The sequence below is a fragment of the Microcaecilia unicolor genome, chromosome 7, assembly GCF_901765095.1.
Source record: "Microcaecilia unicolor chromosome 7, aMicUni1.1, whole genome shotgun sequence".
NCBI classification, from domain to species: domain Eukaryota; kingdom Metazoa; phylum Chordata; class Amphibia; order Gymnophiona; family Siphonopidae; genus Microcaecilia; species Microcaecilia unicolor.
This window is the reverse complement of record NC_044037.1, coordinates 136347818-136373719: the sequence shown is the minus strand read 5'-3', so window position 1 is coordinate 136373719 and position 25902 is coordinate 136347818. Positions and strand designations below refer to the sequence as shown.

Genomic DNA, 25902 nt, shown 5'->3' with positions numbered 1-25902 from the left:
AACAACTTTTTTACACGCTCCTACTTCAGCGCTTCTTCTGGGTTTGAAAAATATCCGCGGAGGTGCGATATACAGGGAGCGGGGAACCCCGAGGAACGGAGCAGCTCTTACCCGCGTCTAACTCCGATCATGGCACCACCTTGATTTGCTTACTTTATTTATTTTTTGTCTATTAGATTGTAAGCTCTTTGAGCAGGGACTGTCTTTCTTCTATGTTTGTGCAGCGCTGCGTATGCTTTGTAGCGCTATAGAAATGCTAAATAGTAGTAGTAGTAGTAGAATTCACTTGATATGTTCTTGCATTTAGGAAACCTCTAAACCAGTTGAGCACGTTTCCTCCAACTCCGAAGTAATCAAAGATGTTTAGTAGTAATCTGTGACTTACCATGTCGAATGCACTAGATATGTCAAACTGCAGGAGAAGTATACTGTTGCCCATTGCAATTGCTTGTTTAAATTTATTTAGAAGAGTAGTTAATACTGTTTTGGTACTGTGATTAGATCGAAATTCTGATTGGGAGTGATGAAGAATAGAGAATTTGTTCAGGTAGTCATTGAGTTATTTACCATACCTTCCATTAATTTGGTTACCAAAGGGATAGATGCAACTGGACGGTAATTGGTTATGTCGCTTGTTTTTTTTTCTTTGAGTCCATAGGAATTGGGGTGAGTAGAATATTTCCTTTGTCATTTGGGAAGAGACCATGATGAAACATATAATTTATATGCATTGCCAGGTCAGTAATGGATCGTTGAGGGGTGAGTTTTATAAGGTTGTTGGACAAATATCTAGTTTACAGTGAGATTTGGCGAACTTATTGATTGCTTGGGAAATAGTGTCATCCAATAGTGTGTCAAAGACTGTCCAGGTACGATCAACTGGCTGCTCATCAGGAGTAGGATCTAGACAGTCAAGGAATTTTAGGTAGTCAGTAGAGCTAGTTGGTAGCGTGAAACGTAGCTTTAATATTTTCTCATTGAAGTATTTTGCAAGGTTGTCTGCTGATGGGGTGTCATTGATGTTTAAAGTAACTGGTGAGGTATCTAACACGGTTTGTAACCATAAGAGTAAGTGTAGTACAAAATCAGTAGTGTATTTCAATAAGAGCAGTTAAGGAGCTGTTGCAATCAGTATAAATCAAATCATAATCAACAGTATATTGCAATGAAAGCTATTGAAGAAGCATTGCCCTTAGTATAAGTCAGTAATAATTAATGGATTCAGCGGTCGATGGTGGTATTCAGAATAGTTAGTGGGAGACAATTGACCAGTAAAACTGATCCGTAGTTATAGATGAAACTCATTGATCATCTGAGTATAGCAGTATGGCATTTAGCTTTTCAATATTGATTTTTCTTCAATTTCATTTATTACTATTATTAACATTTGTATAGCGCTACCAGACGCACGCAGCGCTGAACACATGACAGAGAGAGAAAATTTAAAATTTAATTGCAGTATTTGCAGATAATTATTCATCCAATAATTCTGGTAATAATATAGTTGTCAAGTTTTCTGATATGAGTATTATCTTTTCATTCTTATTATTTTTTGAGATTCGTTAGGATAGGAATTATCTTTGTTTCTCCAACGGGCTGAGTATGAATAACTGGAAGAAATTTATCCTCAGCTGCCTTAGTCATGGTATATTGGTTGCTCTATGAGGTTGGTTAATTCTTCTAATTGACTGTTTATTATACAGGTCTCACTTCGGTAGTTGTTATGGGTGAGTAGCGACAGCCGGGCACGCGCTTATCCGGGCCTCGTCGTTCAATTCGTGCACCAGTGGTCGTCTCCGGTATCTACATCTCTCTCCAGTTCCCTTGGTCGCTTTCCTCCGCAGCTCAATGTGTGCTACTTAGCGATTCTAACCTCCGTCGGCCGATGCTGTGTTTAAAGTGCATCGGGGATGGCCCGAACAGCTGTTTTAAGGAGAATGCTGTGGGTGCTGTTGGTAGAGAGGTGAGGGCATGCGCGGGTGGCTTGCACGTGGGAGGTGGTCAACGGCTGGTAATGCCCGGGGTGGATGTTGTCGGGTGGGTAATCGGTGAAATTAAAGTTTGGTGCTGCAAACAGGTGCTGAGGTTAGTTTAGCAGCACTACTGTCTTGGTTGGAGTGATTCTAATAAATGAGGAGACGCGGCCAGCTCTCAGTGACCGGCGACGATTCGTCCGTGGAGATGGTCGGCGGTTGGTTACGCTCATCTACTGCCTCGTCCGATCCTCCTGGTACTCCGCCATAATAGCTTGTGTTTCTCGGTATCACCGGGCCGCTGCGGGGCACTTGGGGTGCAGAAACCAAAAAGAGATATACCGGATAGAAGGGGCAAGAATAGTAAGCTCGACTCAGGAGAGAGACCTTGGGGTGTTGGTGTCCGAGGATCTAAAAGTGAAGAAACAATGTGACAAGGTGATGGCCATGGCCAGAAGTATGCTAGGCTGCATAGAGAGGGGTAAAACCAGCAGAAGTAAGGAGGTGTTGATGCCCCTCTACAAGTTGTTGGTGAGGCCCCACTTGGAGTATTGTGTTCAGATTTGGAGGCCTTATCTTGCTAAAGATGTAAAAAGACTGGAAGCGGTGCAAAAAATGGTTTGGGATTTGCGTTGCAAACCGTATGAGGAGAGACTTGCCAACCTGAACATGTATACCTTGGAGGAAAGGAGAAACAGGGGTAACATGATACAGATGTTCAAATATTTGAAAGGTATTAATCCGCAAACAAACCTTTTCCGGAGACGGGAAGGCGGTAGAACTAGAGGACATGAACTGAGGTTGAAGTGGGGCAGACTCAGGAGTAATGTCAGGAAGTATTTTTTCACGGAGAGGGTGGTAGATATGTGGAATGCCCTCCTGCGGGAGGTAGTGGAGATGAAAACGGTAATGGAATTCAAACATGCATGGGATAAACACAAAGGAATCCTGTTTAGAAGGAATGGATCTACGGAATCTTAGTGGAGATTGGGTAACGCCGCCAGTAACTGAGAAGCAAAACTGTTGCTGGGTAGACTTCTACTGTCTACACCCTGATCATAACTGAATAGATATGGATGGGCTGGAGTGTAAATTTTAAGGGGTTTCGATGTTAGCTTCAGAACTTTTAGTACAAGAGCAGTGTTAGACAGATTTTTACAGTCTGTGCCCTGAGAAAGGCAAGGACAAATCAAACTCGGGTATACATATAAAGTATCACATACCATGTAAAATGAGTTTATCTTGGGCACACTGGATGGACCCTTCAGGTCTTTATCTGCCGTCATTTACTATGTTACTATGTGTTACATTTTTATGTTGAAGATGAAGTCTGAGTCGGTACATATGTACCGATTCTAACTCCACCCAAAATTGCTTCTGCCTCCACCTCTACCACTCCAACTCCACAGCCCTGAAATCACTTTTTTTTCTTTCTTTCTTTTGTCGAGGGGTAGGGAGCTGAGCCAGCAGGCATCCACTCAGATCTCACTCATCATGTGACCTCCCTCTTTATTTCTTTTGTTTTTGTCTTATCCCTGTTGATGTGAAGCCTGATATATGTCTGTCTATTGCATTTGCAAGTTGTTCTCCCCTTCTGCCAACAGATCCATAAGCTCTTGCGCTTCCATTTTCCCATGATCTCCCCCACAACTGTTACAAATAACAGTAAGGATATTGGATCACCTTATTTACGAAAACGTTTTAAAGCACTTTTTAAAATATATTATTTCAAACAAGTGTTTCCTGCCATTGAATGTTCAGCTAAAAGATTTTAAGTACTAGTCTTCAGAGTGGTCCTGATGTGATGTCAATATTACCAGTATGTTTGAAATCTTTAGCATGTCTTCTTATCCTTATGTATCTTAGTTGTACAGTTTACTCCCAATTAAACACCTACCCTTATAATTTGAATATTGTAACCTAGGCCACCTTATATCTCTGTATCTATTTCTTACCCTATATTATTAGAATGTAAACCATTTAGATGTTTTAATGATTTTGTGGTATAGCAAATAAAAATGAAATGTGTCTATTTTCTTACTCTCAGGTTTTCATGGCAGAAACTAGGTTCGTGAGCCCTTGGGCCACTGCCGGGGAGCAACAGTGGCAGGCAAAACCACCCCACACCAGAGACAAGGCAGAACTCTGACAGGAACAGCTAGACTTCAACTGCACTTGACCGCCGTTCCTCAGGAGTTGAGCCCCTGGGTGCAGGCGGCCGGCAGGACTTACCGGACAGGGCAGGAACTGGATACCAACTAGGCTGAACAGGGACTGAGGGTCAGAGGGGAAAGGAATAAACATGGGCAGCAAGGCAGGAAACTGGGCTAGGACTCACAGACAGACAATACTACACAAGGCAGGAAAATGGACAAGCTAAAGGACAGGAACTGAAAGCTGCCAAGCAGCCACTGAAACAGGGTACAAATACTGAGAGACAGGACTGAAAGCTGCAGAGAAGCCACTAAGCCAGAACACAGACAGAAAAGAGTCAGGACTGAAAGCTGTCACGCAGCCACTAAGAAAGAGACACAGACAAACAGAAACTAGACCAGGGATACAGACCAGAAACAAGACTAGGAAATAAGCAATAAACCTAAGCTAAACTACTCACAGACTAACTATAACCGGACAAGAAACTCAAACAAGAAACCAGACTAGGCAGAAGTGCAACAAAGCACCAACAAACCAGGGACCTTAGACAATGCGAAGGCAAACACAGAAGTTTCCAGGTGGTCAATAAAGCCCATTAGCAACTGAAGTTCAGATGCAGGGATCACAAGGCAGCTACGGGTGCTGTTCAGGAACAAACAAGAAAAGCAAGTCTGGCAGCCTGGAAGATCCGGACCGGACTGAAATCTGGAATGGGTGACAGTTCATAGCAGCCACTGGTTCTGGCCACCAGAGGGTGAGGTGAGCACAGACAAGGAAACAGTCACGAATGTGACACTTACCATTTACTCAATTTTTTCTTGGACTTTATGGCCATTCCTGACATCTTGTCCAAATTTATTGTCACCCTGAACATTATCTCTAATGTTCCCATACTTGCCAGTGAGTCCACAGTCCTTCATGCATTACCGAATTGAATGCCTTCTTGAAGCCCATATAGCTACCAAGATGTTAACTAGCAAGAAGTAATACAATCACCAATTTTATAACGGTGCCACACATTTCAGTAAGGCATGCAATTAACATTAATAAATTAACTGGCATGGCATGAAGCGTTATAGAATTCTTTATCATTAAGAAATACTTGAAAAAGGTTACAAACTCAGTTTTACTAGGTGCCTCAAGAGGCACGATACTATCATTCACTGACCGTTTCCATTTCTGGCATTTCAGGTAGCTGAGGTGCTGCTTCCATCACAACAAACTGGTCATCATCATCATCTGTGCCATCATCCTTCCTTCTGTCTATGATCACATTACCACTACTGACCCTACAGAGATGAAAAGACAAATAAAGTACTGACATCAAGTTACTCAGTCTTAATGGAGTGCTAAGATAGGACCTGCTACTTCTGGGCTCTGAACTTGTATATCCCTTCTGATAAGTGTTCTTAAAACTTGGGACAGAGATGTAGGATAAACAGACAAACTCTATGTCTATTTATAACACACTTACCTGTAGCAGATGTTCTCCAAAGACAGCAGGATAGGAGCATACAAAGGAGCTTTTCTCTAGCACTTGTCCAGAATATTTGAGAATGTCTCAACGTGCATATGTCTACTCATGTATACTGCTGTCATGCAGAACCTCCTCAGTCCACTGCAAGCTTCTTAGAATTCAACTGCCTGGGGAGGAGGGAAGGATTGTGAGGATTCTGATAATGCTGTCCTTGGAGAACACCTGCTAAAGGTTAGTAACTGTTTTCTCTGAGGACAGACAGGATAGCTGAATCCTCATATATGGGACTCCTAGGCTTATCTGATAGAAAAAAGGGGGGAAGGAACCAGGGGTGCTGCAAATACTGTACTTGGCAGCAACAAGCCTTAAATTATGTTATATATATTTTTTTTTGTTATTTTGGAGACAACCTGGAACTGAAAACAGGCCCGGGGGGAGGGGGAGAATGGAGCTGGATTATAAACCTCAAATGGATTTGGATTTGGCTAAATTTACTGTTACATCAGGAGTCCTGCTCTGGACAGTTTAAGGTGAATGTATTGGAGTTCTTTTTAGATTGTAAACCGCTGCAATCTTATTTTTAAGCCTAGCGGTACAGTAAATCGAATAAACTATAACTATACACCAAGTTCAAGCATTTCTTCTGCTTCTTTACCCACAGCTTGTTGCTGTGCCTCTGGAACCCAGTAAGTGTCTGTGATGATGATGTGGCTTGCAAAATGTATTCTCTAACACTCTGGGTCGAATGTATATGTATTTTGGCGAACCTCTAAATCTGCCCTCTGGGTTGCCAAGAGCTGGCTCACAAAGGGAACTTTGGGACTTCAGGTCCAAAGTAATCTCCATAGAACAGAGTCAGGGGTGGGGGAATCCAGTTCTTCAGCAAATTCACATGCAACTTTTACATTTTCTTCCATTTATTAGGCTGAGCTACTTTATAATTCACAGGGTTTTTGAAAGGTCAGAACCCTGTTGACCTTTGGGATACTTCTCAGATAGCGAACGTGCATAGTAAGATAGGATAACCTTGCTGGACAACTGATCTCTCAAGCATGCTGACTTTAGTAAAATGGGGGAATACCTGAGGAAGGAGCTGATGGGATTGGGAGGATGAACGAGAAGTGGAAGGACAGTGGTCCAAGCTGAAAGAAGCTATAAATAGGGCCACAAACCTTTATGTAAAGAGAGTAAATAAAAGCAAGAGAAAAAGGAAACCGATATGGTTCTCCAAACAAGTGGCTGAAAAAATAAAGGCTAAAGAGTTGGCGTTCCTGAAATACAGAAAGACTCAAGAAGAGAAACAAGGGGAGGAATACCGGATGAAACTGAAAGAAGCCAAGAGAGAGATACGTCTGGAGAAAGCGCGAGCGGAAGAACAAATGGCTAGAAATGTAAGGAGGGGTGACAAAACTTTCTTCAGGTATATTAGTGAAAGGAGGAAGACTAAAAAGGGAATTGTGAGACTGAAAGATGCTGAGAACCGATATATAGATAATGATGAAGAAAAAGCAAATGTGCTAAATAGATACTTTTGTTCTGTTTTCACAGAAGAAAATCCTGGAGCAGGACTGCGATGGACTGGCAAAAGTACATGTGAGAATGGAGTGGATATAGCACCGTTCACGGAAGAGTGTATGAACAACTTAAAAATCTAAAGGTGGACAAAGCAGTGGGACCGGATGGGATCCACCCCAGGATATTGAGGGAGCTCAGAGAGGTTCTGGCGGGTCCTCTTAAAGATTTGTTTAATAAATCCTTGGAGACGGGACAGATTCCGTGGGATTGGAGAATGGCGGAGGTGGTCCCTCTTCACAAAAGTGGTGCTAGGGAAGAAGCTGGAAACTACAGGCCGGTAAGCCTCACTTCAATTATTGGAAAAGTAATGGAAGCCATGCTGAAGGAATGGATAGTGAATTTCCTGGAAGCAAATAAGTTGCAAGATCCAAGACAACATGGTTTTACCAAAGGGAAATCGTGCCAAACGAATCTACTACTACTACTACTACTTAGCATTTCTATAGCGCTGCCAGTGTTACGCAGCGCTGTACAAGTTTAAACATGGGGAAGGACAGTCCCTGCTCAAGAGAGCTTATAATCTAAAGGTTACAAACTATGTAGTCAGTGTAGAATCTCATTGAATTCTTTGACTGGGTGACCAGAGAATTAAATCAAGGACGTGCTATGGATGTAATCTACTTAGATTTCAGCAAAGCTTTTTGACACGGTTCCCCACAGGAGGCTCTTGAATAAACTAGAAGGGCTGAAGATAGGACCCGAAGTGGTGAACTGGATTAGGAACTGGTTGATGGACAGACGCCAGAGGGTGGTGGTAAATGGAGTTAGTACATAAGTAATGCCATACTGGGAAAAGACCAAGGGTCCATCGAGCCCAGCATCCTGTCCACGACAGCGGCCAATCCAGGCCAAGGGTACCTGGCAAGCTTCCCAAACGTACAAGGAGGAGAGAAAGGTGAGTAGTGGAGTGCCTCAGGGATCAGTGCTGGGGCCGATTCTATTCAATATATTTGTGAGTGATATTGCCGAAGGCTTACAAGGTAAAGTTTGCCTTTTTGCGGATGACACTAAGATTTGCAACAGAGTGGACACCCCGGAGGGAGTGGAAAGCATGAAAAAAGATCTGCAGAAGCTAGAAGAATGGTCTAACGTTTGGCAATTAAAATTCAATGCGAAGAAATGCAAAGTGATGCACTTAGGGAATAGAAATCCACGGGAGACGTATGTGTTAGGCGGTGAGAGTCTGATAGGTACAGACGGGGAGAGGGATCTTGGGGTGATAGTATCTGAGGACCTGAAGACGACGAAACAGTGTGACAAGGCGGTGGCCGTAGCTAGAAGATTGCTAGGCTGTATAGAGAGAGGTATGACCAGCAGAAGAAAAGAGGTTTTAATACCCCTGTATAAGACGTTGGTGAGGTCCCACCTGGAGTATTGTGTTCAGTTTTGGAGGCCCTATCTTGTGAAGGATGTGAAAAAAATGGAAGGGGTGCAAAGAAAAGCTACGAGAATGGTATGGAATTTGCGTTACAAGACATATGAGGAGAGACTTGCTGACCTGAACATGTATACCCTGGAGGAAAGGAGAAACAATGATACAGACATTCAAATATTTGAAAGGTATTAATCTGCAAACGAATCTTTTCCGGAGAGGGGAAGGCGGTAGAACTAGAGGACATGAAATGAGATTGAAGGGGGGGGGGGCAGACTCAAGAAAAATGTCAGGAAGTATTTTTTCACAGAGAGAGTGGTGGATGCTTGGAATGCCCTCCCGTGGGAGGTGGTGGAGAGGAAAACGGTAACGGAATTCAAACATGCGTGGGATAAACATAAAGGAATCCTCCTCAGAAGGAAGGGATCCCCAGAAGCTTAGCCGGCGGTGAGAGGCAGGGCTGGTGGTTGGGAGGTGGGGATAGTGCTGGGCAGACTTATACGGTCTGTGCCAGAGCCGGTGGTGGGTGGCGGGTGGTTGGGAGGTGGGGATAGTGCTGGGCAGACTTATAAGGTCTGTGCTCTGAAAAAGACATGTACAAATCAAGGTAAGGTATACACAAAAAATGACACATGTGAGTTTATCTTGTTGGGCAGACTGGGTGGACTGTGCAGGTCTTTTTCTGCCGTCATCTACTATGCTACTATGCATTCCATATTGCCACTATGGGAGTTGTCACATTGTGAGTATATATTCTGCTTTTATGTTCAGACAGTCTAAACTTGACCACTCTTGTTGTACGCCCTAATTTTGTTTTACCTTGGCACTTAATAAGAAACCACGTGTGTACAATCACACATGCTAAAACCCTTTATCACATGTGATTTGTTGGTTGTATTTCTACAGTATTTACAGCTGCCACAGGGTCTATGTTCATCATAAACTGGTTATAGAGCATTATACTTAGGTGGCATTGAATGAATTAATTTATCATGTAAGCTTGAACACCAAGTAAAAGCTATGCACAGTCCCCATTAGGTAAAAAAAAGTAGAATGCATTGCCCTCTGTGCATAGAATGCTCTAACATATGCTCTATGAATTAATTGCCTAAGATATTGCCTGGTTTCCAATGCTTAGTCAGCAACTGAGCTCTCTGAAATTTAGTTCTGTGGAAAATATATGTTTCACATTTAATAGTTCAACCCAGGAGCTCCTGGCCATTTAAACTGCTTGGTCAAGGCTAACTGGCAATATTTATTTATTGCATTTGTATCCCACATTATCCCACCTCTTTGCAGGCTCAATGTGGCTTACAATACATCATGAGTAGTGGAAATATAATAAAAATAGACATTTAGTGTTACAGAAGAATCTTTGGCAATATGATAATGAACAGTCATGATAGTAATATAACAAGCAGATATTATAAGGCAGTTCTAACTATGTGTGGAGGAGTTATGTACAGTATATTCACATTGGTTGATCTTTGTGGTAAGCCTTGTTAAAGAGATGGGTCTTCAGTAGTTTGCGGAAGTTGTTAGTTCGTAAATCGTTTTTAAGTTGCGTGGCAGTGCATTCCATAACTGTATACTTAAGTAGGTAAAGTTTGACGCGTGCATTAGTTTGTATTTTAGACCTTTGCAGTTAGGGAAGTGCAGGTTAAGGAATGTGCGAGATGATCTTTTGGCATTCCTGGGTGGTAAGTCTATCAGATCTGACATGTAAGCTGGTGCATCTCCATGAATGATTTTGTGAACTAGGGAGCAAATTTTGAACGTGATGCGTTCTTTAAGTGGGAACCAGTCAGTGGCGTACCAGGGGTGGGGGTCCGCCCCGGGTGCACACCGCTGGGGGGGTGCCGCGCGCGCCTGTCCTTCGTTCGTTCCATGTTCTCTCTGCCCCGGAACAGGTTACTTCCTGTTCCGGGGCAGAGGGAGCATCGAACGAACGAACGACAGGTGCGCTCGGCACCCCCCCCCCCCTGCGGCATGCACCGGGGGGGGGGGTTCTTTTGTGTGGGGGGGTGTCCTTTCGCCGGGGGGGGGGGGGGGGGGCGCATCAGTGATCCGCCCCGGGTGTCAGCCCCCCTAGGAACGGCACTGGAGCCAGTGTAGTTTTTCTCGTAGTGGCTTAGCACTTTCATATTTTGTTTTGCCGAATATCAGTCTAGCTGCAGTGTTCTGGCCTGTCTGAAGTTTCTTGATTATTTGCTCTTTACAGCCAGCGTAGAGTACGTTGCAGTAATCTAGATGACTGAGTACCATTGATTGTACCAGATTACGGAAAACATTCCTTGGGAAGAAAGGTCTTATTCTTTTTAATTTCCACATTGAGTGGAACATCTTCTTGGTTGTATTTTTCGCGTGGTTTTCAAGTGTTAGGTTTAGATCGATGGTAACTCCAAGAATTTTTAGGGTGTCCGAAATAGGAAGGTTCAGGTTTGGTGTGTTAATGACTGTGAATTTGTTCTTATTATGTTGAGAGGTGAGTATTAGGCATTGGGTTTTTTCTGCATTGTTTCAGTCGAAAAGCATCCGCCCATGAATGAATGATATGGAGACTATGGTTGATGTCGGAAATTTCCTTTACATTTTGTTTAAATGGGATGTAGATCGTTACGTCGTCTGCATATATGTATGGGTTAAGGTTTTGGTTTGATAGTAGTTTGGCCAAGGGTATCATCATTAAGTTGAATAGGGTCGGCGAGAGGGGGGATCCCTGTGGGACCCCACATTCAGGTATCCATGTGGCCTAAGTAGTCGAGTTAGATGTCACTTGGTATGATCATGTGGTTAGGAATCCCTTAAACCAATTGAGAACGTGGCCTCCAATTCTGAAGTACTCAAGGATATGTAGTAGTATTCCGTGATCAACCATGTCGAAAGCGCTTGACATGTCAAATTGTATAAGTAGTATGTTCTGTCCTGTTGCAATCATTTGTTTGAATTTAGTCATGAGGGTGACTAGTACTGTTTCAGTACTGTGGTTAGACCGAAATCCTGACTGGGAGTCGTGGAGTATTGAGAATTTGTTTAGATAGTTTGTGAGTTGTTTGGTCACCAACCCTTCCGTTAGTTTGGTTATTAATGGAATGGATGCAACTGGCCTGTAGTTGGTTAGTTCACTGGCACTTTTATTTGCGTCTTTGGGTATGGGGGCGAGTAGAATATTTCCTTTCTTCTTCGGAAAGAGTCCATTTTGTAGCATATAGTTCAAGTGTTTCGTTATGTCTATTATACATTGTTGAAGAGCTGATGTCATAAGGTTGTTTGGACATATGTCTAGTTTGCAGTGAGATTTGGCGAATCATTTAAGCGTTTGGGAGGTGATATCCTCTGATAGTGTCTCGAAATTGGTCCAGGTTCTGTCTGCTGGGTAAATGTCAGGGTCTGGGTCTAGACAGTCAAGGAGTTCAACATAGTCGATGGTACTGACAGGTATCTTAAGTCGTAGTTGTACGATTTTCTCGTTGAAGTATCTCGCGAGATCATCTGCTACTGGTGCATCTTTACTGTTGGTTGTGATTGGTGTAATAGCTAGTAGTTTATTCACGAGCTGGAAGAGTTTATGTGTATCCTTATAGTTTGGTCCAATTACAGTTTTGAAATATAGTCTTTTAGTTTGTCCTATGGTATTTTTGTATTTTCTTTGGAGTTGTTTCCAGGCGTTAAGTGTGGGTTCGTCTTTCCTTTTATTCCATGCTCGTTCTAACCTTCTAACTTGTGTTTTAAGTTTTTTCAGCTCTTCATTGAACCATGGTATTAAATTCTTTCTATGTGAGGTTCTGGTTTGGATTGGAGCTATATTGTCTAATATGGATCTGCATCTGTCGTCCCATTATAAGAGGAATTGAATTGTATCTGCTTTTATTGTCCATTCGTTGTAGTACATCTGTTGCCAGAATACTACCGGGTCTATTTTTCCTCTCGTGGTGTAGGTTTTCCGTTTTTGTTTATTCGGCGAGTCTTTCGTTCGCCATTGGAGGGAGATGTTTGCTTTATAGTGGTCAGACCACGGTGCGGGTGTCCATTTTCTGACTGTTAGTATAAGGTTTGAGTCGGGAGCAAATTTGTGTGTGACAATGTCTCGTGTGTGCCCTTTGATGTGAGTTGGCTCCATGCTTGTCCTATGAAGATCCCATAGTTGTAGGAACTCTTCGCATTCTTGGGTACTTGTTGAGTTGAGATCTTCAAGGTGCAGGTTGATATCTCCTATTATGATAAGATTTGAGGTAGAGACACAAGTGTTTGAGATAAAGTCCATGAAGTGTGGTTGGGAGTCTTGCCAGTTGCCTGGCGGTCTGTAGAGCAGGATTGCGTTAAGGTGTTCCTGCAAGTTAGGGTGATTAATTCTTACCGAGGCGATTTCGAGGTGTGGCAGAATGGATTCGGCTGTGGTTGTGAACTCAGATTTGTATATTATGGCTATTCCTCCTCTTCTTTTTCCGTTTCTTGTCCAGTGGGTAATTTTGTATCCTGGTGGGCATAGATCTAAGATTAGGGGATCTTTAAGGTCCTGAATCCAGGTTTCAGTGATGAATAGGAAGTCAAGATTGTCTATGGTGATCCAATCTGTTATGATCTCTGTTTTATTTACTACTGATCTAGTGTTTACGTTCCCATTTGGACCCCAAACACGGCCGTATGCCTGCTGGGGTCTATGGAGCACCAACTCCGTGACCCTCTAGTCAGTGGCCATCAATACTCAGTGGCACACAACTGGACAGTGCTGCTGAATACTGCTGCTATACGGCCAACCCCTAACCATCAATTTTAGGGCTGGGCGGGCTATGGGTGGAGATTGGGTGAAGTATGAACCTAGATAGTCAGCGGTGATACTCAGATCGCTAACCAGCTATGTAAGCGCATAAACGTAAAACAGAAAAAACACTGTCCTACCTTTATGCGCCAAGTTCAACTGGGCACCAGCTGGTACCCAGTTTACAATTAAATAGGGTCCAGAGACCCTCCCCCTCATGATACCCCCTCCTCCAAAGAAAATATAAGGCTTCTTCAGCCCCCCCCCCCCCCCACCTCCGTAGGCCCTCCTGGGCTACCTGGAGAAGTCTGTGGTGGTCTGGAGGAAATCGGGTAAGAGGGATGCTCACCTGGTCCTGCCTGGCACCAGCCTGCAATCCAAAATGGCTGCCGTGATGTCTAGCAGCAGCAGCAAATACTTCAGGTACCGCAGTACAACCAGGGACTTCTCCAATTAGGCTTGGGGGGCCTAAGGAGGTGGGTGGAGGTTGGGGCAGCCCTCTGTTTCCTTGGGGTAGTGGTGAAAATGGGTAGTGGGAGAGGAGATCTGGATGGGAGACCACCTGACTTTTTTTTGGGGGGGGGGGGCGTTATTCATGCAGGTCCCGGCCAATATTCAGCTATGACCCACATAAGTGTCTTAAGTGACTACATAAGCTCGAGCGGCTAACACCACTGAATTAGGCCTGAATATTCAGTGCAAACGCATGACATGGCACGCAATATCCAGGGTTAATTTGCCCATGGGGATAAGTATTTAAAAAAAAAAAAAAAAGAGGCTGACCACTGCAGACTGAATATTGACTGGAATGTTCTTAATGACTAAGAACAACAGCTGGAATAAAAGTGTTAATTCACTGATTTTCTATAAACAGTCATATAAAGACATGAACCATGTTTGTAAACACTCCTATCCAAAAGGGAAATGGCCTGAAAAATCACTTGTACAAGAAAATTAAGCCAAGTGACAAAAATATGAGATGGTCCTTTCTGGATTTCCAAATGATGAACTTGTCATCAATTAATTTTCCACACCATAATATGAGTAAACAACTCTGACTCGTATAAGAATGGTCATTCAATCTTAAGAACATAAGAGTAGCCATAATGGGTCAGACCAATGGTCCATCTAGCCCAGTATCCTATTTTCCAAACAATGGCCAAGCCAGGTCACAAGTACCTGGCAGAAACCCAAATCGTGGCAACACTCCATACTACAAATCCCAGGGGAAGCAGTTACTTCCCATGTCTGTCTCAATAGCAGACTATGGACTTTTCCTCCTGGAATTTGTCCAAACCTTTTTTTTAAACCCAGATACGCTAATCGGTTACCACCTCCTCCAGCAAAGAGTTCCAGAGCTTAACTATTCATTGAGTGAAAAAAATATTTCCTCCTATTTATTTTAAAAGTATTTCCATGTAACTTTCTCGAGTGTCCCCTAGTCTTTGTACTTTTGGAACGAGAAAAGAATCGATTTACTTCTACTTGTTCTACACCACTCAGGATTTTGTAGACCTCAATCATATCTCCCCTTATCTATCTCTTTTCCAAGCTGAAGAGCCCTAACCTCTTTAAGCCATCCCCTTTATCATTTTGGTTGCTCTTCTTTAAAACTTTTCTAATTCCACAATATATTTTTTGAGATACAGTGACCAGAACTGAATGCAATACTCAATGTGGAAACTTAAAAGGATCAAACCTTTCTTCCCAAGGGAAGTATTCCGCAGCCTAGTACAATCGATGGTGCTAAGCCATCTAGACTACTGCAATGCCATCTGTGCCGGCTGCAAAGAACAAATAATTAAGAAGCTTCAGACCGCTCAAAACACAGCAGCCAGACTCATATTTGGGAAAGCGAAATACGAAAGCGCCAAACCCCTAAGAGAAAAACTACACTGGCTCCCACTAAAAGAGCGAATTGCATTCAAAGTTTGCACCCTGGTCCACAAAATCGTTCACGGGGAAGCCCCGAACTACATGTCAGACCTTATAGACCTGCCTACCAGGAACGCAAAAAGATCAGTACGCACATTCCTCAATCTCCACTACCCTAACTGCAAAGGGCTAAAATATAAATCCACATACGCGACCAGTACATCTACTATAATAAAAAGCAACCTCAACGTTCTGAGGACACTGACATCACTGAAGTCAGTCAGTCTCCCAGAACGGTTCGTGGATTCATGGTGGTGAAGCCACCCCACAGACCCGTGCCCCGCCCTCGCATCAAACGTCATGACGTCGAGGGCAGGAAAAAAAACATCACCTAAACAAACGGTTGACCCCCCCCCCCCCTAAAGCTGCAGCTCAACACAAGGACCTCCAGCACCCCCCCCCCCCCGCAACAACCCCCTCCTGAGACACCCACCTTTGCGTTGCTTTGCCAGTGGGGGACCCGAAACCCAGCCAGCACAAGCCCTGTCTGCTCACTACGGCGTCATCTTCAGCGTTCCTAGCCTGTGGAGGCAGGGCTTCTGTGCGTCTGACGTCCTGTACAGAACTCCGCCCTGCACAGCTACCAACGATGACGCCGTACTCAGCACACAGGACTTGTGGTGGCGGGGTTCCGGGTCCCCCGCCGCCAAACCAACGCGAAGGTGGGTGCGATGGGCACGGTGGGTCGGATGGCTGCGGCCAGATGCATCGCTGTGGGTGGGATGGTGCCGGGAGGGGGGGCATCGCACCTCACAGGCAACTGCTCAATGAGGAAAACCTTGCTAGCGCCCGTTTCATTTGGGTCAGAAACGGGCCTTTTTTACTAGTAAGTACATAAGTAATGCCATACTGGGAAAAGACCAAGGGTCCACTGAGCCCAGCATCCTGTCCACGACAGCAGCCAATCCAGGCCAAGGGCATCTGGCAAGCTTCCCAACGTACAAACATGTTATTCCCGGAATTGTGGATTTTTCCCAAGTCCATTTAGTAGCGGTTTATGGACTTGTCCTTTAGGAAACCGTCCAACCCCTTTTTAAAATCGCTAAGCTAACCGCCTTCACCACTTTCTCCGGCAACGAATTCCAGAGTTTAATTATACGTTGGGTGAAGAAAGATCTTCTCCGATTTGTTTTAAATTTACTACACTGTAGTTTCATCGCATGCCCCCTAGTTCTAGTATTTTTGGAAAGCGTGAACAGACGCTTCACATCCACCTGTTCCACTCCACTCATTATTTTATATACCTCTATCATGTCTCCCCTCAGCCGTCTCTTCTCCAAGCTGAATAGCCCTAACCTCCTTAATCTTTCTTCATAGGGAAGTCGTCCCATCCCCGCTATCATTTTAGTCGCCCTTCGCTGCACCTTTTCCAATTCTACTATATCTTTCTTGAGATGCGGCGTACTGAATTGAACACAATACTCAAGGTGCGGTCGCACCATGGAGCGATACAACGGCATTATAACATCCTCACACCTGTTTTCCATACCTTTCCTAATAATACCCAACATTCTATTTGCTTTCCTAGCTGCAGCAGCACACTGAGCAGAAGGTTTCAGTGTATTATCGACAACGACACCCAGATCCCTTTCTTGGTCCGTAACTCCAAACGTGGAACCTTGCATGACGTAGCTATAATTCGGGTTCTTTTTTCCCACATGCATCACCTTGCACTTGCTCACATTAAATATCATCTGCCATTTAGCCGCCCAGTCTCCCAGTCTCGTAGGGTTCTCTTGTAAATTTTCACAATCCTGTCGCAATTTAACAACTTTGAATAACTTTGTGTCATCAGCAAATTTAATTACCCCGCTAGTTACTCCCATCTCTAAATCATTTATAAATATATTAAAAAGCAGCGGTCCTAGCATAGACCCCTGAGGAACCCCACTAACTACCCTTTTCCATTGTGAATACTGCCCATTTAACCCCACTCTCTGTTTCCTATCCTTCAACCAGTTTTTAATCCACAATAGGACATTTCCTCCTATCCCATGACCCTCCAATTTGCTCTGTAGCCTTTCATGAGGTACCTTGTCAAACGCCTTTTGAAAATCCAGATACACAATATCAACTGGTTCCCCTTTGTCCACATGTTTGTTTACTCCTTCAAAGAATTGAAGTAAATTGGTCAGGCAAGATTTCCCCACACAAAAGCCGTGCTGACTTGGTCTCAGTAATTCTTGTCCTCGGATGTGCTCTGTAATTTTGTTTTTATTAATAGCCTCTACCATTTTCCCCGGCACCAACGTCAGACTCACCGGTCTATAATTTCCCGGATCTCCCCTGGAGCCTTTTTTAAAAATCAGTGTTACATTGGCCACCCTCAAATCTTCCGGTACCATGCTTGATTTTAAGGATAAGTTGCATATCACTAGCAGTAGCTCCGCAAGCTCATTTTTCAGTTCTATCAGTCCTCTAGGATGAATACCATCCGGTCCAGGAGATTTGCTACTCTTCAGTTTGCTGAACTGCCCCATTACGTCCTCCAGGTTTACCGTGAAGTCAGTAAGTTTCTCCGACTCGTCCGCTTGAAAGACCATTTCCGACACCAGTATCCCACCCAAATCTTCCTCAGTGAAGACCGAAGCAAAGAATTCATTCAGTCTCTCCGCTACGTCTTTGTCTTCCATGATTGCCCCTTTTACCCCTCTGTCATCCAGCGGCCCAACCGATTCTTTTGCTGGCTTCCTGCTTTTAATATACCGAAAAAAGTTTTTACTATGTTTTTTTGCCTCTAATGCTATCTTTTTTTCGTAATCCCTCTTGGCCTTCTTTATCTGCGCCTTGCATTTGCATTGACACTCCTTATGCTGCTTCTTGTTATTTTCAGACGGTTCCTTCATCCATTTTCTGAAGGCGTTTCTTTTAGCCCTAATAGCCTCCTTCACCTCACTTTTCAACCAGGCCGGCTGTCTTTTGGACTTCCGTCTTTCTTTTCTAATTCGCGGAATATGTATGGCCTGGGCCTCCAGGATGGTAGTTTTGAACAGCATCCACGCCTGTTGTACAGCTTTTACTCTCTCAGTTGCCCCCCTAAGTTTTTTTTTTACTGTTCTTCTCATTTTATCATAGTCTCCTTTTTAAAGTTAAACGCTAACGTATTTGACTTTCTGTGTACAGTTACTTCAAGGTCGATATCAAAACTGATCATATTATGATCACTGTTATCAAGCGGCCCCAGTACCATAACGTCCCTCACCAGATCATGCGCTCCACTAAGGACCAAGTCTAGAATTTTTCCTTCTCTCGTCGGCTCCTGCACCAGCTGCTCCATAAAGCTGTCCTTGATTTCATCAAGGAATTGTACCTCTGTAGCGTGTCCCGATGTTACATTTACTCAATCTATATTTGGATAATTGAAGTCACCCATTATTATCACATTGCCCATTTTGTTCGCGTCTCTGATTTCTTTTATCATTTCTGCGTCTACCTGCTCATCCTGGCGAGGCGGATGGTAGTACACTCCTATCACCATTTTTTTCCCTTTTATACATGGAATTTCAACCCACAATGATTCAAAGGTGTGATTTGTGTCCTGCTGAATTTGTAATCTATCTGAGTCAAGGCTCTCATTAATATACAATGCTACCCCTCCACCTCCGGTCCACCCTATCACCACGATATACTTTGTACCCCAGTATGACAGTGTCCCACTGGTTATCCTCCTTCCACCAGGTCTCAGTAATGCCTATTATATCCAATTTTTCATTTAGTGCAATATATTCCAACTCTCCCATCTTATTTCTTAGACTCCTAGCATTTGCATATAGCCATTTCAGAGTATGTTTGCTGTTCCTATTTGCATGATGCTTAGTACCCGACACTATTGTTTTGCCATCTTTCGTCTGATCTTTAGTTGTATTTAAGGGCACCTGGCCTACCACGGTCTGTTGTGCACCCTCACTATCCAGAAACCCTATCTCCCCGTTTGTGAGGTATCTTTGCAAGATACCTTTTCCCGAACCATGCGCTTTTGAGCGACTGTCGGCCTTCCCCCCATTTCTAGTTTAAAAGCTGCTCTATCTCCTTTTTAAATGCCGAAGCCAGCAGCCTGGTCCCACCCTGGTTAAGGTGGAGCCCATCCTTTTGGAATAGGCTCCCCCTTCCCCAGAATGTTGCCCAGTTCCTAACAAATCTAAAACCCTCCTCCCTGCACCATCGTCTCATCCACGCATTGAGACTCCGGAGCTCTGCCTGTCTCTTGGGCCCTGCGCGTGGAACAGGTAACATTTCAGAAAATGCTACCCTAGAGGATCTGGATTTGAGCTTTCTACCTAAGAGCCTAAATTTGGCTTCCAGAACCTCTCTCCCACATTTTCCTACGTCATTGGTACCCACATGTACCAAGACTTCGGACTCCTCCCCAGCACTATCTTGAATCCTATCTAGGTGACGCGTGAGGTCCGCCACCTTCGCACCAGGCAGGCAAGTCACCAGGCAATCCTCACGTCCACCAGCCACCCAGCTATCTATATGCCTAATGATCGAATCACCAACTACAGCAGCTGTCCTAACCTTTCCCTCCCGGGCAGCACTTGGAGACATATCCTCGGTGCGAGAGGATAATACATCCCCTGGTGGGCAGGTCCTGGCTACAGGAGTACTTCCTACTTCACCAGGGTGATGCTCTCCTTCTAGGAGACCTCCCTCCTCCAAGGTAGCACAAGGGCTACTAGACTGGAGGTGGGACTTCTCTACAACATCCCTGTATGTCTCCTCTATGTACCTCTCTTTTTCCCTCAGCTCCACCAAGTCTGCTACTCTAGCCTCAAGAGAACGGACACGTTCTCTAAGAGCTAGGAGCTCTTTGCATCGGGCGCAAACATATGACATCTCACCAACTGGGAGATAATCATACATGTGACACTCAATGCAAAAGACTGGATAGTACCCCTCTCGCTGCTGGACTGCTGACTCCATCTTAGTGTTTTTTTTGAGTTTTTCAATAATTTAAAACTTGCTACAGTATTAAGGATATTAGCCTAATATAAAAGTGTCTTTTACTTTATATAGTATATTGTATGATTTATTTAGTATTTCCTTCTTAGATGGTAATGAAATGTATTTAAAACTCTGTAAGAGCACTCCTGCTTGTTACCCTAATTACAATAACTGACTATAAATGAGGAGTTGTCCTAGGGGTGGGGGGGAATACTAAATTAGATCCTGTAGTGGCTGTTAGATTCTATCTGTTAATGCTGTGGTCCAAAGCTTTTAAAACTAAGTGGAAAAGACTATGGAGATTAGCTGTTAAAATTTGCTTTTTAATTTTGCCTAACACTAACCTACAATTCCTCCTTTAAACCCCAATCTTGAAGTTCCCAAAGCACAAGCAAAGTAGCGTTCACTTACCAGAGGAATGTCCTCTTCTCTCAGAACTTCTCATACATTTGTACCCAGCTATGGAACGCACTACCGAAGGCCATAAAAACAATGCAAGACCTAACTATCTCCCGAAGGCTACTGATAACAGATCTGTTCAAGAAGGCATACCATAAACATCCATCTTAAATACTAAATAATAAGACTATACACGACCTACACACAACCGAAATCTTATCACTTGACTGATTAACATCTTTGCTATTAGTGAACAAGCACTATCACTTCAATCCTTATGTCGAAGATGGTCTCTCCATAGTCGATGACCTAATGTATGTTATAATCCAATTATCACTCAGGAACCTAATGCAATACCATAATGTATTCTTCTTTACCATGTATGTATGCACATGGTATATATACCATGAACTATTCTATGTATCTTATGTTCCATCTCTGTTACCATGTATGTATGCACCTTAACGCAAAGCGAAAGCTACATACCTGTAGGAGGTATTCTCCGAGGATAGCAGGCTGATTGTTCTCACTGATGGGTGACATCGACGGCAGCCCCAGAACCGGAATTCTCCCTAGCAACAAAGAGTTTGATAGCCTCACGCTCCCGTGCGTATCGCGCATGCGCGGCCGTCTTCCCGCCCAAACGCCAGCGTGCTCCTCAGTCCAGTAAAAAGGAAAGAAAGGCAAAACACAACTCCTAAGGGGAGGTGGGCGGGATTGTAGCCTGCTGTCCTTGGAGAATAACTTCTACAGGTATGTAGGTTTCGCTTTCTCCGAGGACAAGCAGGCTGCTTATTCTCACTGATGGGGTATCCCTAGCCCCCAGGCTCACTCAAACAACAAACATTGGTCAATTGGGCCTCGCAACGGCGAGGACATAACTGAGATTGACCTAACTTATCCAACTAACTGAGAGTGTAGCCTGGAACAGAACAAAAATGGGCCTAGGGAGGAGGAGTTGGATTCTAAACCCCAAACAGATTCTGCAGCACAGACTGCCCAAACTGACTGTCGAGTTGGGTATCCTGCTGTAGGCAGTAATGAGATGTGAATGTGTAGACAGATGACCACGTCGCAGCCTTGCAAATCTCCTCAATAGTGGCTGACTTCAAGTGGGACACTGACGCTGCCATGGCTCGAACATTATGAGCTGTGACATGACCCTCAAGAGTCAGCCCAGCCTGGGCATAAGTGAAGGAAATGCAATCTGCTAGCCGATTGGATATGGCTAGCATTTGGCTAGCATTTGGGCGGACTGTCTGTGGGGCTGTGCCCGCTTCAGATAGAAGGCCAATGCTCTTTTGCAGTCCAATGTATGCAGCTGACGTTCAGCAGGGCGGGTATGAGGACGGGGAAAGAATGTTGGCAAGACAATTGACTGGTTCAGATGGAACTCTGACACCACCTTCGGCAAGAACTTAGGGTGAGTGCGGAGGACTACTCTGTTATGATGAAACTTGGTATAAGGAGCATGAGCTACCAAGGCTTGAAGCTCACTGACTCTGCGAGCCAAAGTAACTGCCACCAAGAAAATGACCTTCCAGGTCAAGTACTTCAGATGGCAGGAATCTAGTGGCTCAAAAGGAGGTTTCATCAGCTGGGTGAGAACAACATTGAGATCCCATGACACTGTAGGAGGTTTGATGGGGGGGGGCTTTGACAAAAGCAAACCTCTCATGAAGTGAACAACTAAAGGCTGTCCTGAGATCGGCTTACCTTCCACACGGTAATGGTATGCACTAATTGCACTAAGATGAACCCTTACAGAGTTGGTCTTGAGACCAGACTCAGACAAGTGTAGAAGGTACTCAAGAACGAGGTAGGACAAGAACGAGGATCTAGGGCCTTGCTGACACACCAAACGGTAAACCTCCTCCATAAAAAGAAGTAACTCTTTTTAGTAGAGTCTTTTCTGGAAGCAAGTAAGATTCGGGAGACACCCTCAGAAAGACCCAAGGAGGCAAAGTCTACGCTCTCAACATCCAGGCCGTGAGAGCCAGGGACCGGAGGTTGGGATGCAGAAGTGCCCCCTCATTCTGAGTGATGAGGGTTGGAAAACACTCCAATCTCCACGGTTCTTCGGAGGACAGCTCCAGAAGAAGAGGGAACCAAATCTGACGGAGCCAAAAAGGCGCAATCAAAATCATGGTTCCAGAATCTTGCTTGAGTTTCAGTAAAGTCTTCCCCACCAAAGGTATGGGAGGATACGCATATAGGAGGCCCTCCCCCCAATGAAGGAGGAAGGCATCCCATGCTAGTCTGCCATGGGCCTGAAGCCTGGAACAGAATTGAGGGACCTTGTGATTGATCTGAGTGGCAAAAAGATCTACCAAGGGGGTGCCCCACGCTTGGAAGATCTTGCATACTACTCCCGAGTTGAGAGACCACTCGTAAGTGTTATGATCGTGGTCAGAACCCCTCTCAAACTTACCTTTTTCCTGGTGGTCAGCTTCTTAGCTGGCTTCTGTTTCTTTTGTCTGTCCTTTCTGAGCTAGCTCTCTCTCTCTGTGCTGGCAGCTTCCAGCAGCATGACTCTAATTGTTTCACTTTACTACAGCTGTGTGTGTGGACTGAGTTAGCTCTACCTCTCTTTGGGTGTGCTGGCTTCAAAGTGCTTCACGGTGCTGCATTGGTGTGGGTTGGGCCTCTCTGAGTTTCAGTGTGCTGCCTGGGTCTAGGGAGTGCGACATCATCAGGGAGGGCCTTGATAAGGAAGTGGTGTTCTTTCCTTCAGGGCTTTGCAACGGTTGTGTTTGCTTTAGGTAGGGTGGTGCAGAGTGCACTTCTGACTTTGTGTCTAGTTTCCCTGCTTGCTTTTGCTAAGGTCCAGGTTAGTGTTAGTGCAGTGTGCACTGGTGTCTGTGTGTTTAGCTTTCCTGCTTTTCCCTCTTGGTTTTGGAAGCATTGCTGTGTGTAGGGCTTTGGAAGCTCTATTGCTGATAGAAGTACTTCAGGGTTTGGTGTTGTTAGGAACAATACAGTTTTTGCTGTTAGAAGTACTTCTGGTGTTTGTGCTATTGGGAGCATTGCAGTCTTTGCTGTTTGTGTTTGGTGCTTTAGAAGAACGGTTGGGTCTGGTGCTTTGGAAGCACTTTTGGCTTATGTGTTAGCTTCCCTGCTTTTTCCTTGTGGCTCCCCTGTCTTCCCTTTTAGTGCTAGGAGCTGTTCTGGTTGTTTGGTGCATAGGAGCACCTTAGTTAGTTTAGAGTTCTAGAGCACTGCTTGCAGCTTGGTGCTTAGTAGCACCTGTGTTAGCTTTGTGTTTAGTTCCCTGCTCTGTTAGTTTAGGGCTTAGGAAGTCCCTTTGTTGAGCAGGGCTTAGGAGCTCCTGTTTAGTATAGGGCTTAGGAAGTAAGTCCTTTTGTCAGTTTACTGTTAGGAACCCTTCTGTTGGTTTAGGGCTTGGGAGCACTTAGGTCAGTTTAAGTTTAGGAGTACTTCTGTTTCCAGTCCTGGTCCCTGTGTCATCCGGTATCCGGTAAGTCCTGCCGGCCACTCGAACCCAAGGGCTCAACCCTTGGGGGGGTAGTGGCCAAGCGCAGGTGAAGCTGTACGGACCAGTCCAGTGTGCTCCAGTCCAGTGTGTTCTGGTCCGGTGTGTGTTCCAGTCTGGTGCTCTCCAGTCCAGTGTGTTCCGGTCCGGTGTGTGTTCCAGTCCTGTGTCCTCCAGTCCGGGGGACTGCTGTCCAGTGTTCCGGTCCTGTGTCCTCTAGTCCGGGGGATTCCAGTCCGTGTGTTCTGGCTCGCTGGGCAGTGCCTGCAGTCCCTGCCGGTGCCGGTGTGCTTGCCCAGCGTTGGTTGGTGGGTTTTGCCTGCTGCTGTCGCTCCTTGTCAGCAGCCCAAGGGCTCACGTTTGCTCCAGAGCCCAGCCCCGCGGGCTCTGAACCTGAGAACCTGACAGATTGCAAAGGCCATGAGCCCGGCAAGAACCCCCGCCCAGCTGACCCAGCTGGGGTCCAGCTACATCGTTGTTCTTGATCCTTCTATGACTCTGTCAGTATCGTGGGAAACTTTTATCTCATCCTGTTTTGAAGAAGACCCCTGAAGCGGCAGCTGAGAGAAAACGTGTCCGGTGGCTTGGAATCGCTGAAAACCCAGTTTCAGATATGGACCCTTTTATCACGCTCGCTGAATATCACCGCAGCCTGGTCTTGAATCCAGCTTTGTGGGATACTCCTGAAGCTGTCGCTGAGAGGAGACGTCTTGGGAATTCCAAGCTCTGGGCCCAGCAGGGGTCCAGTCCAGTCTCAGCTGTGCATCCAGTTAAGTCTACAATTCCAGTTCAAGGGACGCTTCCACTCAAGCCTCGGAGCCTAGTCCAAGGGACGCTCCTAACCGAGTCGCCGACTCCAGTTCAAGTGGCGCTTCCACTCAAGCCTCTGAGTCCAAGCCGAGGCCCAATTCCAGCCAGGTTCGGAGGCCTGTCCGAGCAGCGCTTCTAACCGAGCCTCCAATCTCAGTTCAAGTAGCACCTTCAGTCAAGCCTCTGAGTCCAGTCCGTGGGAGGCTTCTAATTGAGCCTCCGATTCCTGTTCAAGTGGCGCTTCTGGCCGAGCCTCCGGTCCCAGTTCAAGTGGCTTGGCCAGTTAAGCCCCTGAGTCCAGTCCAAGGGACGCTTCTGACTGAGCCTCCGATGCCAGCTCGAGTGGTCCTGCTAGCCAAGCCACTGCCAAGTTCCAGTGGCAGCCAAGATGCTGAGTCCGGATCGAGTTGCAGCAGTGGCAGCCAAGATGCTGAGTCCGGAGCGAGTTGCAGCAGTAGCAGCCAAGATGCTGAGTCCGGATTGAGTTGCAGTTCCAGTCAAGATGCTGAGTCTGGATCGAGTTGCAGTTCTAGCCAATATGCTGAGTCTGGATCGAGTTGTAGTTCCAGTCAAGATGCTGAGTCTGGATCGAGTTGCAGTCCCAGTCGGGATGCTGAGTCTACACCAAGAGACGAGTCCACGATGAGCGCTGAGTCTACACCGAGTGCAGAGCCCAGCCGAGATGATGAGTCCACGATGAGTGCTGAGTCTGCACCAAGTGCAGAGTCCAGCCGAGATGCTGAATCAGAATTGAGTTGCAGCTCTGGTCAAGATGCTGAGTCCAGTGAGAGTTACAGTCCCGGCCAAGATGCTGAGTCCGGTAAGAGTTGCCGTTCCGGTCAAGATGCTGAGTCCGGGTCAAGTTGCAGTCCCAGGCAAGATGCTGAGTCCGGGTCAAGTTGCAGTCCCGGCCAAGATGCTGAGTCCGGGTCAAGTTGCAGTCCCGATCAAGATGCTGAGTCCGGAGTGAGTTCCCGTGCCAGCCGAGTTGCTGAGTCTACGCTGAGTACC

At 45.3% G+C, this 25902-nt stretch overlaps 1 protein-coding gene across 2 annotated transcripts in view; it reads right to left on the bottom strand.

Annotated features, from left to right (window-relative positions):
• Positions 1–25902, bottom strand: part of TRAF3IP1 (TRAF3 interacting protein 1) — a 1208890-nt gene that overhangs the window by 364214 nt on the left and 818774 nt on the right. For both annotated transcript variants that reach the window (XM_030210669.1, XM_030210670.1), the window contains one exon: positions 5296–5416. In XM_030210669.1, the coding sequence (XP_030066529.1) occupies positions 5296–5416 (121 nt within the window). The remainder of the gene's footprint in view (positions 1–5295; positions 5417–25902) is intronic.